The 19814-nt window shown below is 37.5% G+C and overlaps 1 protein-coding gene across 1 annotated transcript; it reads right to left on the bottom strand.

Annotated features, from left to right (window-relative positions):
- Positions 1-6788: 6788 nt before the first annotated feature.
- LOC121329215 (ankyrin repeat-containing protein DDB_G0279043-like) lies at positions 6789-18268 on the bottom strand. The gene is made up of 5 exons (XM_041274691.1): positions 17733-18268; positions 14753-14974; positions 11850-12043; positions 9953-10081; positions 6789-9017 (listed from the first exon to the last, which is right to left on the bottom strand). The coding sequence occupies exons 2-5, from the start codon at positions 14931-14933 to the stop codon at positions 8760-8762; spliced, it is 762 nt and encodes a 253-aa protein (XP_041130625.1). The 5' UTR covers positions 14934-14974; positions 17733-18268; the 3' UTR covers positions 6789-8759.
- Between the last annotated feature and the right edge of the window lie 1546 nt (positions 18269-19814).

Below are 19814 nucleotides of genomic sequence, written 5' to 3'. Positions count from 1 at the left end.
ACCTGCCAAACAATGTAAAAGCATGTGCAGTCTGCCTAATTTTGGCCAGTGTAATAATATTTTGTTTAAAAACTGGTGCTTATTACACAAAACTCCTTAGAGAAATTCATTACACAGTGGCTCCAATATCTCAAAAACAAAAAAGGCTGTTGCAAAACTACGTTGTTTCAAAGCAAAATCTGGGTTTGAGCACCTGAACAAGCATCAGGATCCGAATTGCCAGCTATCTTGTGACCAGGGTATTGTAACTACAGTAACTGGTAAAGCATCTTTGGATTTTTTAGATGTATTTTTAAGTATTTTGTGAGACAAATCTGTGAACTTGGTCTTTGACAAGTTCAAGTAGGAATATCCAGTCTTGGTACGACTACATCTTTGACTGTGACTACTGTCTGGGTGATAAAACTCTGAAACGTCTCATGAGTTTAACAAGTTTCTTACAAGGCCCTTACTGTTTTTCTGTTGATTCTTGTGTTTTTCATGCTTTATTTTCACTTTGACTCACAACACTAAGTTAAATTCCTGTGTTACAGGTAATAGGGTGCAAGTTGCTCATTCATCCATTTCAAAATGCTACTTTGAATAACGTGTTGTACTGAGAATATTATTAGCCAAGGGAAGTTACAGTTTTACAATCTGATAGGAACAGTAGAATTAAGTTATAGGTTTGGGTTCAAATTATGATTTAATGGGGGTCCCTGAGGGGCTCACCTGATAAAATCATATCCACGGGTTTGTAGAGCGAATCACATAGTCAAGGGAGCTTGTCCAGGCTGTGCAAAGTCAATAGTCTTTGCTGTGGATTGTGGAGGGACTGTCACATTAGCTCTGGTGCATCCATGTTTCAGTGAAGTAAAACCTGCAGAAACTTCTTGGTGCTCTATAGCTGACCCTACTGTCTAGATGCCTGGTGAGCTCAAGCAGGACACCTGCAGTGCTGACCTTTGTCCTCTAAAGGCCGGTAGCTTGCTCTGTACATGCACACTGCACTGCACAGAGGAAACTAATACACAACTCAAAAAAGCCTCCCACTGCCTGTTCAGGATACTCACTCACCATCACAGGGCCTTAGAGCCGGTAAATCTGAAAGCATATTCATCTTAGGTCTTCCTTCACCCCTAGTGCTGTGTGGTGGAGGGGACACCTGTCAGCAAAATGTTTAGAAGAGCTGTTGGAGTGCTGGAGTGGTTGCTGACAGGTGATTGAAGTAGAAACTGTGTCATGATCAATAGGCATCGGTTTACTGGTAGCTATACCACTGTGCTGGGATCATAAGCATATAAGCGTTACTAGCGTGCAAATGATTCAGATTCTTTTGCACTGTGATTAAAATGTGCCTGCTTGCAAGCGATTCCCTGTCAGTCTCTAGCAGTAACATTGATGTTGTGACTTACACACACACAGATGGCTGTAGCACATCATGAAGGTTGCTTGGGGAGGGCTGTGACAGGGCCAAGGAACAGAACATGGTGACACTGTGGATCCCTCAGTACTAGGGTACTTTTAGCTGCTAGCCCTGAAGACAGAAAGCTTGCGCACATTGTCTATAGAGCACCAGTGAAGGTACATTTGAACTTTCTGCCTTCAAAAATAGCTGTGGTTTTGATTGTTTTCTCAGAGGTTGAAACCTTGATGCAAGCTTCTAAAAACACAATCTAAAGAAATGAAAGAGGCCTGTATAGTACCCCCCATAACAGAATTACGTGGTTTTTAGCAATAGATCTCTGGCTGTGAACATGGTATCCAGAAAAATCTTATCAAACAAAACTCGTAACAAGTGCTATGCCTTGTTTAAATTCCATAGTTATGATATTCTTGCAGGTGATTCATAAACAATATTATTATTACAGAACACATTTGAATTGAGCAAAGCACACTGCTGTCATATGGCTGGCTTTGGCCGTTCTGGATATTTGTTGCTGTGCAGCACTTTGTCCATGACTTGCTGCTGCATGTGTCCCTGTCTACTATTGCTATTTATGAAACAGTAAAGATTTGGGGGTCTGTTTATTTCATCTAACCAGTGGCAGTTTTACATACTACCACAGATTCAATATTTAAAGGTAACGCTTTGTTATAAGCGGCTGTAATTTAAATCTAATTACGTATGAAAAAGTGTATGATTTGCTATTAAATTCAAAGGATGGAAACAAATTTAACCCTAACCCTAAATAATAATTAATCTGAAATTTGTATATCACTTAGAAATCTGTTTCATTGTTGCAGCATTATCTTGAATTAGAATCTATTCTTTCTTCCTCCTCATAAATCATTTTGATCCACTGATTTTGCCGGATGGTTGGTATAGCTGTTCTCAGTTGGTGAAGACCTTTGTGTTTATTAGTTACTTTTGGCTCTCTCATTATGTTTCAGGTGTCTTAGGACAACTGTAAACCACAAGACTGTAAACTCCTGTAGTTTATACAGAAGTAAAAGATCACTGCTGATTGCTTTTCCCCCACCAATTGCTTTGTAAAACAGGGGGAGTGTAACCATTGCACAGTTGAATTGCCGTGCCCTCACGTCCTCTCTGCCCTGGAATGTGACACCAGCTGGAGGTAATGAATCTGGAGCTGAGATGACACTTCACAGAAGCTCAGGAACTCAGACTGCCTGCCTTTGCCTGTTATTGTTCTAATCTGCCAGTGTCAGCGCTCCCCAAAGGCACTGCGTTAAACCCAGGGATACACCTGAGGCTGTGCTGCCTCTAGTGGAAGGAGGAAGGCTACTACAGCTTCTGGTTTACTGGTGCTTCCTGTCGCTAAACTAAGCAGCTTCCCAAATCCTGCAATGAAGTTTGTAGTGCCCCCCCCCCCCCTCCCCACACACCTTTTTTTTCTGACCCCTGGAGGACAATGGTCAGCCCTGCAGGCATTCACTTGAACTGGTGACCCCTGACCTGTAGGGCCAGCCTTGCAGGCATTCACTTCAACTGGTGACCTCTGGTCTGTAGGGCCTGCTGTAGATCGGCAATGTGACTCCCGATTTTGCCTCACCCAATGAGATGCTCCTTGTAGAATCCCCAGCGAAGACTGGAAAATTTGTACAATCAGCACTCAAACCTGTGTGCCCTCACTGTATGTCTCACCCTGCACACCATGTGTCATGCCTTTACCAAGTTACCAGTCAGGGATCAAAAATGGCAGAGACACCTGTAGACCCCTGTCTTAAGCAACCACAAATGTGGTAGAGGACTGATAGAAGGTGGAGGGGTTTAATATCTTGGCAGATTAAACTTTTGTTCTATGCTTGCTGTTAAACCACTTGCAGTATTTGTACAACTTAAAGAAAGATGGCATGCTCTGCAAGTAACTAAACAAATCTCTACATCTTAATTGTCTTGCAGTAGGTCTCTAATTTAAGTTTTGAAAGAAACACGTTACAGCAACCGAATTTTCACTTTAAAATATAATGTCGGAAACAATATCAAACTTCTTAAAAGGAAGCTTAGTAAACAGCATTTTTAATCCAGTGTGCTAGATCATGCTTTTAATTAAAACACATGTTTGCAATAAGATGCTTCTTTCAAATCTGCACATTTGAGACTTGAGCACATGCAAGTGTAGGTCATGCACATTTTGCACATGTTTAGAGGTTATCAGCGTATGATAAAGCTGGCAGAATCTTTTCTACAGTATAATTTCTTTCTACATGGGGCTGTACAATTATATTTAATGACATACTAAATCTTAATGAGCCGCTGTAAATCTCTGCTCTTTGTCCCCCTCACTTCCTGACCCAGAAGAAGAGAATACTCATTATATATACAGTATATCACATATGCAGTGAACACTAAACATTCTCAAAGTAATATAGCAAGCCTGATTAGCAGTGTCTGTTTGGCAGGACAAAGCAATGCGAAAAGTCTACTTATTGTCACAAGTGATTTTACCACATTAACATCGTGGTTTTGTATATTCTGCTCTTCTAGTTTTGGAGATCTAAGTTGTAGCCATATAGTAACATTGCCAGGTGGTGGAAAAATGTATCTTATTAACGTAACGATTTAACTGATCTAATGCTTCCTTAGGTGCTTAACAATGTTCCTTATTCTATTCAGATCATGTGACAATGTGACTTTTCAGGTCTGGGGTTGGCTTTGCCTGTCTGCGTGTGTGTACATACGGTATATATGTGTATCACTGAATGTATGAGGAAGGCTGTTCTGTCCTGGCATTTAGTAGACTGTACATAGAAGGTCAAAGCTAGGTAAAGGCAGAACTAAAGAAATATAGAATAACTTAAAATGGGAACAACAGACCCCAGAACCACTTAGAATGATTGCAAACACCCTAATATAGCAAATGTACAAAACAATTAAAATAACATTTCAAGCTACTTACTCTCCAATAAAAAGAAAAATGACAAAACTGTTTGAACCAGAAGTCTTAATGCATGTGTTTATAAAATGATTGCAGCATCTTACTGTTGTTAACATTGATCAGTAAAACATCTCTTATATCATCACTTCTAAAACTAAACCTTGTCCCAATATTCTGTCAGGTGACAACGGATTCTCTTTTCTATCACATGAGCAGCACCAATGTGACCCACAGAGTAAGAGTGGGGCCGCCACCTCACCTTCTCAGGGGTTTCACAGGCGAGAGCTGGGAGCTCATGCAGCGGCCCTGCCAGGCTGTCAGATTAGATTGACTCAGGCTTGGTTTATAGCTTGTCATTCTGGTCTTGTTTTACAGCAACCTTGCTCCAGAGGACAAATGCCAAATACAGCTAAGAGGAGAGGGGCGTGATGTGGGAGCTGGAGGAGGTGGTGAGTGTCTTTGCTTCATAAAGGCTGATAAATAGATTCCCAGCGTGTATCTACACCGAAAAAAGTGCTATCAGTGCAATGATAAAGTTGGCGACCATGGCATTTATCAACTATATATACAGAATAATACATTCCTTGGAAGATATTGCAACAATTTCAAAGTATATTGCAAAATGTGAAGAAAAATTTTTCAATAGTTAAAGAAACCAACAATTTAAATATATATATATATATATATATATATATATATATATATATATATATATATATATATATATATATATATATATATATATGACAATATATTCCAATTGTATGACAATATATTCCAATAATGAGAAATACTTTTTTTATTTGAAAGAACATTATTGTTAAATGTGATGTAAGTTGTCATTTATATCTGAGGTAAAGCTCTCAGAAATTCCAGCAATAATCAGCACTGGTGTAACTGTAACTTTAAAAATCCAATTGTGTGTTGCCTAATCTACTAAAGTAATCTATTAGCTGTAAAGCTTGTCTGGGATTGTATATATACCTGGTGGATGACAGGTAGAGACCAGTAAATATGTGTTCTGATTACAAAATCTTGCTAGACTTATAAAAAGCAAGTGAAGCAGACAGATATTTTTAATTGAGGCTTATTGATAAATAATAAATGTTTCAGAGAAAGTTATAATAGCTACTAATTGTGAACTAAATCCCACTTACGGGAGACTTAGGTAAACAGGTGAAGCGGGTTGCAATTTCAAGAGAAAATGCCTCCTGTTTCTCTTAGGGTTTAATTAAATGTAACACTTCACCTGGATTCTGTTTACAGCATCACTGTATCCAATTATAACACGGTCAAACTGAATAAACCATTGTTCTTGGAAACACAATGAACATCATTTAAATGATTATTGTTTAAGTGCTTCTCATAAACCATTTGAGAATTGTTTCATGCACAAAAATGAAATTGAAATTCTAAACATACAACATACCATACTGTACCGGTAACAGAGAAACCATCAACAGCTTATTATTATTATTATTATTATTATTATTAAGAAATAATTTTAAGAGTTCAGCATCACAGGTCTTACTTAAGAAGAATGCACAAGATGGTAACCCATACCAGTATAAAGATATATTTAAAAACTGGATGCAGACCAAAAATGTGTGCAGATAACAAAAGACTTACTATTTTATTCAAATTCCCACCTGTTGTGCTCTTTCATTCACTATATACTGTAGGTCTCAATGTACATTTTTTGAAGAAACATGTATTTCGCAAACATGTATTTTCATTTAAAAACAAGACACTAAAGAAAGTTCTCAGTTAGCATGTCTTGCCTTCCAGGAAGTCTTTTATTACTTTGCTTCCTAGATCATTTCTCAAATGATTATACAGGCTACAAAGCATGTCAGTCATCGTGGGAAGCAGCTGGTTGGTGACTGACAGGAAAGAAAACTCTGAAGGGGTGGGAACAATTGCACTCTAAAGGTGAAATGACCAGGAAACTGCAAGACAATCTGAAAGCAAGGCTTGAAAACATAATGTAGCACCAGAAACATTTAATACATGGTTTTAAAACTACAGATTTGAGACCCATTTAGTGAATGGATGTGCATGGTGGGAAACAGTTCTGGAATTATTTTGTTAGCTACAATCACTTTAAAGATAAAAAGAAGAATTTAGCGAGACTGGAGTAACTGATTCCACAATAGATGTTGAAATATACAGCGCTGAATAACTTTTGTATTGTACATTTCTAATTAATCTTAAAAATCCACATCATATCTGTTTGCAATGGCAAATTAAAATATCTGAAGTGCTTGCTTGCTTGCCTTGACTTGTTACAGCTATCCACGTGTTCTGACCACTGTGCTGTAGTTACCTGGAATCCGATGCCATTTATCTCTCATGCTGCATGCAAAATGATGTTGCAATGTGATGGAAAGGCTTTTCATGTTTTCTTCTAAAGTAAAACAGTAGAACACCTAGGTCAAACAAAGTATTTTTCTTTTATTAGTCATCATAGAATACAGAACAGGTAACACAGGTAATAAAAAGCAGCCATTCTTAAATAAATCTGGTACTACAGTCATTTAAAGAAAGTTCTTAGTTTCCATGCCTTTCTCGTAGGACGCTGTTACAATTGTATTTCCTGGGTCATTTTAATCAGTGTCTTCTGGTTCAAAGCATTTTACAGGTTGAACGCATTTCAATACGGGAAGAAGCTGATTGGTTCATTACAGGAAAAAAAGACAGATGAAATTACCAAGGATGCGCAACCCTATCTGAAAGCATGGGGATTTCTTTAACCTGGTGTATTAACAGATATCAAAACTGTGCATTCGAGACGTGTGTAACAAATGGAAGTGCTTTGAGGATTTATTTTGTTAGCGACATCTTTATTTTCACTCTCAATCAATGCATGTTCCTGAACATGTTTTTGAATGTGAAGAGCCTGTGTGCATCATATTCACAGCAGGTAAAGCACATATATAGACAGCGGGTTAGAAAGAAGCGCATTTTATGTGAGCCCCATGTTTCCTTCAGCCTTCATCCATCACCTCTTGGGAGGTTAAGCACAGCTCTGTCAAGTGAGGGAAGCTCCAGCTGTGAGCAGCACCCCAGTTCTTTAATGAGTGATCCACAGACCATGTGAGACCTTCATTTTAAATCTGATCCCGCACACATATATATACACAAAGCTGGCTAACAGAGAAATGTTATATGGGTTTCCTCGGGGATGATATCACCTTTTGGTCCAGAAGTGAGACTTTCTCCTGCCTCCAGTATCAGACGCCTACACTAGCTTACTAAATTGTGTTGTTCTTGGCAAGTCCTTTTTGCAGCAGTAACATAACATTGAATGCAATGCAATTAGCAAATTTTTGTTTTATGTTAAAGAATGGCCATCATTATAAAAAAAATATTATCTAAACAAGATACTTATCTTGCTCCATCAGAAGATGATGGGTCCTATTTTCAAAGCATCTACTCCACTTTAATGAAGTCCTATTGTCTGATCAAAGTAAAATGCCTGTTCATTTTACAGAACTAGAACCAAACAACTATGCAATATTCTGTTAAGCCCTCTGAAGGTGGCTGAACCTGCCTTTTTTTCTTTTCAAATAATAGCAGTTAATTAAGGACTGGAGGAAGCTCTTTGAAAATATGGAAATATTTCAATAGTTATATACTGAATTGCCATTTTTTGAAATCTAGAAAAACGTGTTTAAATTTTCCGACAGGCTGTAACAGTATAGGAGTGAACAGGTGTGGGCTCTGATTAGGCACCATAAATATGGATCGGAGTGGTTAGATACTTTGATAAATGAACCTTCAGTTCTTTGCCCAATGTTTAAGTTGGGGGGTCAAGTCATACATTTAAGCCTCTCCCCTACAAGGCTTGGGAAACTTGAGATATGTGTTCATCTGTCTTCAGTTATAGAGGTAAGGTTTAAATTAATTTATGCAGTTTTTTTGTATTAAAAACTAGACTTTTTTTTTTTTTTAATCAAGGTCATATTTTTTGCAGGGTCCCTTGAAAAGTTTGCATGGCAGGAGTTATTCCATGCAAATAATGTATGACAATTCTAAACTAAAAACAAAACAAAACCTTTATGTTTAGTCGTAGTTCCTGCGTACATATGCTCATATCTTCTAATTCCTCTTAAAGTGACCAGAAAATTGTATTATGTATTATGCCAAATGACTGACAAATATACCGTAAGCGAGTCTTCCGTGAATTTTTTTTATTGCTTTTCCCCTCAATTTACTTTGGAGATAGCTGCTTGTCCTGCAGAACACAGGGATAGATTTTTAATTACTTTTATGAACAAAAAGCAGAAAAAAATCCTGTTTTTAAAAATCCAGTACTGAAGATGTGTCTTTTTTCATGCCATTCATTATTAAAGCAGGCTTCCAGATTGAAATGGCTACCTTGATTGCGTGCCCTGGAACTGAAAGCATTACCCATTAATTTCTTATATTAGTCCTTTAACAGTCCCCGCTGGGTGTCCTCTGTGCCGATGCTGCTGAGCAGTCCTGCAGCTCGAGGTCCTTGAACATCAGGTACTCTTTCAGACACAGCGGGATGTGAAACGTGCGTGGGGCCGTGATCCTGCTCGGTCCCAGAGCCTCTCGGATCCTCAGCCTGCAGGCGTGCTTCAGCGATCGAGGCTCTTTGTGGTAGCTCTCGATCCAGGAGATCAAAGCCGTCTTGGAGGCTAGCTGTTTGGGAGCCTCCCCCGTGTTCTGCAAAATGAAGGGATGCTCTGGTTATCTCTCATCTATCCCTAAAGGGTCAGTAACATTTCAGTATAATTTATTTGATGAATGACCTGCCCAGTTATTTGGTCATTCTCCGTTGGTGTCAAAAAGGCTGGTTCATCGGGAGATGATCATGTGATGTGACCAGCTACAGTTCCGAAAAATATAACTTTGGCAACCAGTATCCCTTGAATTACTAGACAAACACACAAGAGACTAGAAATTACCTCAGCAATGATCATATTATTGAACTATGAACCAGCCTTTAAACTGACAGGAAACGAGAGTCCAAGCAGTATTTCTTCCTCTTGTTGCAGTAGATCCTTGGTGTGTTTACCTGGTTGCTAGTCTTGTGTGCACTGGCATTACTGCCATAAATAATGTTTGCTGGCACTAGGCACAAGAACCAGGTTTATTTGTACTCCGATTCATCTCTTTGAGTTGTTTATTCCACTTAAAATACTTCATTCATATTAAAGCATGGTGATATTCATTCAAAATACTGATGCCAAATGCCATTAATATCCAATTTTGTCTCAGCAATTAAACCATGTTCGTTTTAACAATGTAATAATGACTATCAGAAAACAAGAAATTGACTACTGTGGATTTGGTGACTGTTTTCTTTGACAAACCCACATTACCCACATTAACCTCAGCAAAGGCATAGCAGAAAATAAGTACATGAAATGGGATTGCAAATATTGAGCTTCATACTCAGTTTCAGCCTTTGAATGTCTTTGCCTTACACTTATCCTAAAACGTGGGCATCAACAAATGTTATACCACACACATTGAAAAGGCAGAGTAATTCTGTCCACTTTACCATGCTTTTACTGTAGTGATTTCACATGCTTTTACAGTGACTTGTACAGCAAACCCAGTCATGAATGTAAAGATGCATAGGGATTGCTCTGCACCTTGTTCTTGTAGGTGATTCTGGCCCCAGCTTGCACCAGCAGTTGGATGCACTCGGACTGTCCGCTGCACGCGGCCAGGTACATGGGGGTCACCCCCCAGGTATCGGGGAGGTCTGTGTCTGCTCCATGCTGAGGGAGAGAGCACAGAGGAGTGAGGATAAACTAACCATGAGGACCAATAGTGATCACGTCGGTTCACATCTGTACACAGTGCTGTATTTAAATAATTTCTTGAAGTACACAGAGCTGAAAAAATTATTCCAGTAAACCTTATCTAATATGTATTATCATAATTTCGTAGATCTCACAATTTGAGAAAGATTGACTGGATCAGAAATACTAGGAATACTGATTCCTCGGACTAAGGTGTACCGACCAAAACAAAAGAGGAGGCTTGTGTAGCAGGACTGTTGGAGTGATGAGTACCAGCAATATTGTTTTACTTTTACTTGGCTGTTTGGTGGTTGTTTCTATGAATATATTTTTTTGTTTTTGAAATAAAGTGTATGAGGACATATAAATATACAAAAAGTAACTTTATGAGGGAGGCAAGCCAGATAAGCCGTTTTTAATTTTTTTCATTTAGTAGTTGCCAATTGATTTTAACCTGTTTTTCTCCCAATTTGAAATGTTCAGTTGTATTTTTAGGCTCAGCTCCCTGCTACCAGCCCTGCGCTGACTCTGGAACGGCGAAGATGAACACACGCTTTCCGAGGAGTGGGCTGTCAGCTGAGTGCTCTTCTTTTCACTCTGCAGGCCTGTCATGCAGCCAACCCAGAGCTACAGCGTCTGAGGACAACGCAGCTCTGTACAGCTTACAGGCAAGCCCACAGGCGCCTGGCCAGTCTACAGGGGTTGCTGGTGCCTGGTGAGCCGAGGACACCTTGGCCTTAACATTCCCAGTTTAAACCTTCATCACAGTTGTCATTTTAAGTTTGTAAATGCTGGATATTTACAATATATATAGGTGTTTGTAAACACTATAGGTTTTCTTTGTACAAATATTACCTTAAGAGAAATAAATACGATATTCTGTATATTGGTTACGACATATCAGAAACAATTAAGTATTAAGATATATTTTTATGTGCAATTAGATTATTACAGCTGCCAAGTCACAAATCCCTCCCCTCTATAACGTATACTGCCCAGGCCCACCCCAAAAAAGGCGCAAAATCTAAAACAACAACTTTTTTAATAAAATATACAAAAAACAAAACCAGACGGCATCGATCTGTAAGTACTGCACTCTAATTTATCATTCATAATACACTGTGTACACAACACATATATATGAAGTCTGAATGTGTTTCTTCATATGATCGTATGAAAGTATGTATAGAAAGTTCCCCTCATGGTTTTTTGAGCTTTAGTGTTATGTCTAAGGTGTTATGAATGAGTTGTATATTTGAAGAATGGGAAGGGATTCATGCTTAATGTATATGTTGGAACTGACCAACATTACATAGAGAATCATCTGACATCAGTCCTGTAATTTATTAGAGTGTTACACTGCTATCTTTTTCTGATGTTCTTCAGTTGCCAGGCGTGGCTACTATGCATTAGGCAGTGTATTTATAGATTGGTCAACAAGAAATGAAGAGCAGCTTTCAAATTATAAAAAACAAACAAACAAACAACTCCTTAAGTAACTGCAATATGCAATGATTGTCGACATCATAACCATGTTAGAGGACATGGAATTGTAATCTGAAGTAACTTACACTTTAGAAAGTGAATTAAATATGCCATAAACTCACACTCTGTAATTACGCCTGCTTTGAATTTTCATTTTATTTAACAAACACATGAGCATTTAAACACAGCTTAAATGGGGAAGAGTTGAAATTCCTGTTCCTTATTCCATTTGGTTGCATTCAGAAAGTTTTGCATTCACCTGTATGAGCAGCAGCACACACTCTGGAAACAGACCGATGGCTGCGTGGAGAGGGGTGCCCCCGTGTTTACACTGGCTGTTCACGTCCGCGCCGTAGTCCAGTAGCAGCTCCATACACAACTTCTGACCCTTATATGCAGCCCAGTAAAGGGGAGTCTTCCCATAGTAATCCTTCTGGTCGATCTGTTCTTTACCTGACACAACTTGGAGAACTTAGTATTTGGGTAGTCACAAAAAGGTAGGGGTATTAGGGATGTTTAAGCATCCACCTGGATATTGAGTTATGTGTGTCTTTCCATGCAACGTTTCTTGCAGAACATAGGACTTTAGGTTGGCTACACAGGAAGTACTTCTACTGTGTGATGGCAGCATACATGGATTTCATCAGGGTCAAAGTGAAAATAAGTTCAAGCTAAAGTCTTAAAAGCATAACAGTAAATGGCCAGTCAGCACTAATCTTGGACTAATGACAGTCAGCTCTCAGATATCCATTACCCAGATACACGTCAGTCGCGTTTTACCACCCTTGTATTCAGAATAAAATCAATCTCCATTATATATATGTGTATGTATGTAGCAAATTAATGCACTTACCCATCACAAGTGATTTCTGACTCCGTCCCCAGTTTTCTGATACAAAGGCAATCTCTTCAATGTTACAATTGATCCGAACAGCCCGCGTTTAAAAGAAAGAAAAAAAAACTCTCTAATGTCAAATCAGTCTGTCTTATATTGTGCATTTACACAGCGCTTCCTACAATTGCACCTGATGTAAATGCAGCCAAAACAAAGCGAATGATACAAGCCAGGGTAACAGTTAATCATTAAACAGTTTTAGATACGGTGATGTCTTTTTTTATTTTATCTGTGATCTTTTATTGTTTTTGTGCATTTTCATCTGCAAGTGAACTGTGACATTAGGACCTTATCAAGCACTATATTCTGAAATTTTGAATACTGACTTTGGATACTGTTTTAATTCTGGAAACTTTTTTTTTGTAAATTTTTTGCTAAATTGCATTGTCTTTAAAGTTTCACAAAGTTCTATGCATGGTTTTGATTTCATTTTGCTGTTGGATCGTTAACGGTGAATTTTACATACTGCTACAATACGTACCGGAGTTAAAAGTATGTACTGTATTACAGTCCAGACCAGTGTCCAGTCATCTTGTTAGGCAAATGATATTTTCAGAATCATGTCTTTCTGAATTAAAATACTTCTTCTATTAAAAATATGGTACTGTACCAATATAGTACATCTAAATGGAAACCTACTTATTTTAAAACACCGTCCTTTCAGATAGGTATTTTTGATATTGTCTGTTTTTCAGGGAACATAAAACAGATAGGGTTGGATCGGTTCAAAATGAAATAATTAGATATGCGTCACACGTGTTTAACCATCACTAAGTTTTATAGGGTCGGATATGTGAGTGCTGACTGTAGGGTTATTTTTGGTAAAGTAGTCCAAGACTACTGCTAATCTGGCTCTGTGAAGAGAGATGTTAAGGAACAAGTAATGTGAAATGTATTTGATTTCCTATACTGTTTATTTGAGTTCTGTTACTATGCTACAGTGTTTGAAATCATTCCCCATCCAACTTGATGGAGCTTGAGCAATTTTGCAAAGAAGAATGGGCAAAATTTGTAGTGTCCAGATGTGTAAAGCTGGTAGAGACTTATCCAAATAGACTCATGGCTGTAATTGCTGCCAAAGGTGCCTCTACCAAATATTGACTCAAGGGGGTTAATACTTATGCAATCAATTATTTTCTGTTTTATATTTGAAATTAATTTAGAACAATTTGTAGATTTTATTTTTCACTTTGACATTATGGACTTTTTTTGTGTTGATCAGTGACAAAAACTCCTAATGAAATCCATTTTGATTCCATGTTGTAACACAATATAATGTGGAAAAGTCCAAGGGGGTGAATACTTTTGAGAGCCACTGTGTGTGTGTGTGTGTGTGTGTGTATGTATATATATATATATATATATATATATATATATATATATATATATATATATATATATATATATATATATATATATATATATATATATATATATATATAACAGAGTTTTATTTACATGTGATAAATGTATAATAAGATATATATATATATATATGTATTGAAAAGTCTCACATTTTTTACATGATTAAAATGTAGAATAAGATTGGCTTTTATTCTAACTGTAAATAAAGGACATAATGGGTTGTAACCTCGTTGTCTTTGGTCTTGACGAGTATTTAATAACATTTGTGGTATCTGATATATACTATATATATATATATATATATATATATATATATATATATATATGGAGAGAGAGAGAGAGAGAGAGAGAGAGAGAGAGAGAGAGAGAGAGAGAGAGAGATTGAAGCTACTTACTCTTTCACATTGAGTTAGCTTTGTCCACACAGCAAGCCCAATGCAATCATGGGAAAGTCTCTAGAGAAGAGGCTTGTTTACAACATTCTAAGCCTAACAATGCAAAAATCAAGCTAAGATTTGCTGCACGTTTGCTAAAGGAGTGGTTCAGGTTGTCCTGGAAGTCTGATTGAATAGTGCCATAAAAGGGGAAATAATGTGCTTGATAAAGAATCCCCTTCATAGTGGTCTTAAATGCTATATTTATCATAACGTTCTGAAACGTCCCTTTTTTTTAACCATTCACGGGTGACTCTGTGCCAATACCTCTGGATTTTAAAACTGTCATTGGTTAACAAGATTTATAAGAAACTTGCTAATCTCTAAAGGCAGTTTTCTCTGTCAATTAGACCCTGAGACACAACCTTGTGAAAACATGTGTCAGCCTACAGATTGTCAATAGGGAAACCTTTTGATAAGACTAAGTTAGCGCCTAGTTTTCTTCAGCAAAATTCAGGCTGATCTTACCCGAGGTGATAAGGAGGGAGCGCAGTTTGTCCACGTTGCCACGGCTGGCCTCGTAGTGGATATCGGTCCATTTGTAATTGTAGTTGGGAGCTGTTTGGTAGCGGTGGGCCTGTTGTGTGTCACAGTGAGGCTTGGTGCAGCGGACATCTGTCCTGGACAGGGAGCTGATATAGAAACCCATAGCTTTACCTACCACAACACTCCAACCACAGCATCTTCTACCTGCAACGACAAGTACAGGACAATGAACATTCAGGGCCTTGATACCCCATTGGATGTCCTTAGGGAGGAACATTTAAGAATGAAAAAGAAGCGAGCCAGGCGTCTCATTCCGGTGACTTTTTATAACTCAGAGTGTGTTGCCTCTATGGGTATCTCAAACATGACTTCTATTCTAAGCACAGCCGATACACTAAAGTGTAACCACTAACCTGCCCCCTTGGAACACCCAGTGGGTGTAGGATATACTGTATATCAATAATAAATAGCACATAAAAGGGGCTAGCTTGCTAAAATGTACATTACAAATAGGTATGCAACTTTATTAAGGTGACACCTTAACAACTGTGAGCAGTAAAACAGTCAACCTTAAAAATGGGCACAGTAAAAATGAACTACATCCAACCATGATAAGACATGAAGCTTGCGTCATAAACAGCATCACCATAATCCAAAGAGAGAGAAGTAACTGATTTACCTGTTTCTTACATAACTGAACACTGAAGAAACTCTATTTTAATTTGTTTATCTTGTTTTTGCCTTGGCTGTGTTTTTATTGGTAGGGAAAACAGTATATATACTACATGCAAGATATATACTGTATACATGCAGGTTTAAAGAAATGCACAGGCAATATAAGAACAGTGAATGTATTTGTTATGCCTTCCATACAACTCATACAGCACATGCATTTATTCCCTTGTGTGGTTCTTGCATCATCCAAGCAAAACACTTTTTTTTTGTTTACAAGATTTGGAGGGCATGCTGAAAATACCCCCCTCCCCCATTCTTACCCTTTCGGTTATCATTTGAATTACAAAGATATATTTTGTTTATTTCCTAGAGATGTAAACTGAGGATACGAATCCTGTGGGGTTAACACAGTCATAGTAGGCTGGTTGCTATGGTTACAAGAGGCCCATGGCTAGGAGCATGTTGTTTTGATTTCATTAATTTGTACAACACTGGTTAAGGTAGCACACCATAAAACAGACTGCATCACTGATGTATTTGATGTATTGTTTGCATTTCTCCAAGACCTTTATGTAACACATTGTATTCAATATTAGACAAGTCACTTTTTCACAAAGACTTGATGCTTTGTTATGTAATGTGGGTACCAAGTTCACACGAAAGAGGCATTTTTGCCAATGGGTCACAATAATTCTAACTGGCATGCTTAGTTTCAGCAGCAGGAGGTTATGGGTGATCTAAAGCCCTGCTGGTGCTCACTTAGATCTCCACACGCTTATTCCTAGGTGTTGGGTGTCTGCTTAATGTCATGCCTAGGAAAAGTGAGGAATTGCATAACAAGAATTATAACTGAAATAACTATTCATGTTGAAACTGGGTTATACGGTACAAAATGTGTACATCCGCTAAATGGCTGTTGGCTACATTTATTGTGCCACATTTACAAAACAGCTTTAGAAATAACATCGCTATTAAAGCTATATAAAATAATAATCTGAATAATGATTTAATATGAATTCACAAACATGTTCTAATATAGTGGGCCTGTAAAAGTTAATGGTGGTAAAGGAATTTTGCCTACAAGGGACAGACAAAAATGAAATATTGCCAATGGAAGTTTCCCCTTTAATAGAACTATATACAGCTGCAGAAATAACCTGGTCTTTTTCCACATTCTTATTTTGTCAGTGTGTATTGAATCCTATGTTGGCCCACTTTTGCATTCTTTCTTTCATGTTACAGTATTTTTTCTTACTTTTTTATGTGAGCTCTATATTTGAACTACCATACTTATGTTGCATTACATTCATAATCATTAAACCTCATAATGCTAAACGACAGACACAGGACTTAAGTTAAAGTCGGTGCTCACATTAAAACAATACACTTTTCTGCACTTGGCAATGCTTTTACCATGGTACACTAACGTTATGTTTGGTAGGGACAGCATTAAGGTGTGCCATTTTTCTCTGCTGGTCCATATATGCACAACAGTTGTAAATATTGCCTGATGCCTTACTATTTACACACTTGTTACACGACCTACTATTACTGTCGCTTATTACCTTAACCCTATTAACAGTACCTACTGAAAACGGAGAACATTAGATCTATAGAGGTGTAAATAATGGATAAACTTCTTTATGGACAACCGCACTGTATTTCTGCAGCAATGTTGGGTTAATACTGACTTGCATTACAACACACAAGAGTAGAGTACAAACTATATATTAGCGGATATAGAATATACCACAGCGTTTCATTAAGATATGGGACCCACTGCAGATTAACAGGTCTGTCTTGGAAGTCAGTAGGGTTTGTGCTATTCTGAAGAATTGTACAATATTACAAAGTCATTAAGCTCGTCTCCTGTAATTTAAACCTATTTTGAGTTCCGAGTTAAGCATCAACACTTCTGACGCTCTTTGTGCGTTCCTAAAAGGTATTCAACATCAATGTATGGTACCAGATCTGGGGAAAAAAATAAAACTGGAATTTCTAATAGCACACAGATTATATAACTGAATAATGAAACTAAATCCAATAAGGTCCTTCAATGACACTTTCTGAATAGTATTTGTACATGCACTCTAAATAACTTTGTAAACAAAGAAAGCATGCAAGACTATAAACTATGTGGTACCTGCAAAGCATACAAAATTAAACTGTAAATTAATCAAATAGTTGCTACAAAAATAGTTTAAAACGAGGGCATACAAAAGTCAAATACAACCTCACACTGTATTAGGAACATGCATATCTCCGCAAATAAACGAATACACCTTACCATTTCTAGTCCTTTGCTTTTTTTTGTTTGCTGACGGTTTAGAACCAGATGTTTTTTTTGTATGCCAGTGTTTGGAGTAAGGTTCGAACCGCGCACAAAAGAGCTACAGTCCTAGTTCTGGGAAATCATGCAAGATTAAGAGTTCGATTTTTGCGGCTAAACGTTTTCTACTTTTAACTGCAGCAATTGCTTTTGCTTTTTTCAGTCAAGGTTTCAACATTAAAAAGTTTGTTTTAAAAAGAAAAGAAAAAAATCCAATATATGTAAGGTTCCGTATCCTTCAATAAAAACTCAAAATGAAAGGTTTTGCACTATTTTTCAGAAGTCATTTTTGCACACTACCCCAAAAACACGTTGTATTATGTCGGATTCTATTTCAAATGCGGATCTTCCCTCCTTGGCAGACGGCATACGACCTCCCACTAGAATTCAATGATATACACCGAGATGTATCATTGCTTAACCCTTCATCTCACAATGCTATTCAATAGTAAGCGATTTGCTGTTATTTCTCTGTCCAAGGTGCTGAAAGTCTACATCCGTTTTTCCTTCTGCGCTTGCGCGCATTATCGTACTATGACCAATATTTGTCGTGATAACACAGACACACACAACGATTAAAAAAGACATTACAGTAATAAAAATATATAATTTAGGACATCATTTTATCTACTGTAAATACCGTACTGCAAAATATTTAGATAATTCAATTAAAACATCGAGCTCTAGTGGCAGAAAAAAGAATCGGTGCAGCTGCAGATTCTTTCATTAAACATTTTCTAATATATCAGCATGAACTGGGGGCCAAAGTTAGTTAAAGGTGCAACAGAAGAGTCTGAAATGCATCAAAAGATGGCAATTTTATCACAAGTTTGTTATGTGTGAACGATAATATACAGTGAAACCTTGTGAGTTTTGCATTGCAGCTGACGTATTTGAGGGGCGTCTGATCAGTTCTCAAATGCCAAGGCTAGTTAGTACTCAAATGGACCAGGTTGCATTAGTTAGTAACACTAGTCTAAAGTCACAGCTAAACGAGTACACCAGCAGTGTTGGGCAGTCGTGTTCCAAGGTCAGACTAACCTACCGTATGGGATTATTATCCATCTCTGGGAATGAAACTTCATTGTCTCCACATATCTGGAAAAGCACTTCTCCAATTCTCATGAAACCTGGTGTGAATATTATGGAGTGTAAATTGAGAATATCAGATTCTGTCTGTACACCTCTCTGTCTGTATGTCAAGCTGACATTTTGGCATATATCAGAGGAACAGTTTATTCAATTGTCATAAAACTTGGTAATAATATTTAGTTATTGAGAGGATCAGATTCTGGAGACATAGAGGGCTGTATATATGTCCCTCTATCCATGTGTCAGTCAGCAACTTTCTCATGTTCCTTATGTCTCTAATTTTGAATTTGCATCTGTGGCAGGGGAGGGATGTTACAGACACACTTGTTTTATTAGGAAGTGTTCATGGTAAGGAAATCTTTATAAAATCAAACCCAGTCCACCAATGTAAATTTACAGTAGTTCTAGTTTATTACATGTGTGTAGAAATGCTATTCTCTTCTGTAACAGGTTAGATACCTACAGGTTTAATACATTGTTATTTACAGAGATATTAAACAGTGATGGCAAATTTTCTAAAGAAAATAAATACAAAAAACAAAAACAAAAAACACACAATTTCAGTGGTCCTCAGAACCTGCTCTATAGAATCATTCTTTATACAGCTAAAACAATAAATTTCTGGTATTCTCCACCCAAATTATATTAGACTATGTAGTGGAACAAAACGCACTTTGCCATTAGTTTAGTATGCACTGTAGAACTAAGATTCTGTACGGACCAGAAGGTGCAATTTCTTGCATCTACTGGGGGCAGAGGGACAGGTTAATGGTTACACTCTAGTCTACCTGCTGTACTTAGAAAGGAGAGGCCACAAGGGTGCTTTCAATTTCTGACTGAAAACAGGAAATGATCTACAAAAGTGATTCTAAACAAGAATCATTGGTGAAGATAACAGGGATATTTAATAACAATACCAAGTTGCTCTTTAAGTAAGCACAAACCAAA

Source organism: Polyodon spathula, chromosome 16 (assembly GCF_017654505.1).
Source record: "Polyodon spathula isolate WHYD16114869_AA chromosome 16, ASM1765450v1, whole genome shotgun sequence".
NCBI classification, from domain to species: Eukaryota; Metazoa; Chordata; class Actinopteri; order Acipenseriformes; family Polyodontidae; genus Polyodon; species Polyodon spathula.
The sequence above is the reverse complement of the archived record's forward strand: the minus strand, read 5'-3'. Positions and strand labels throughout refer to the sequence as shown.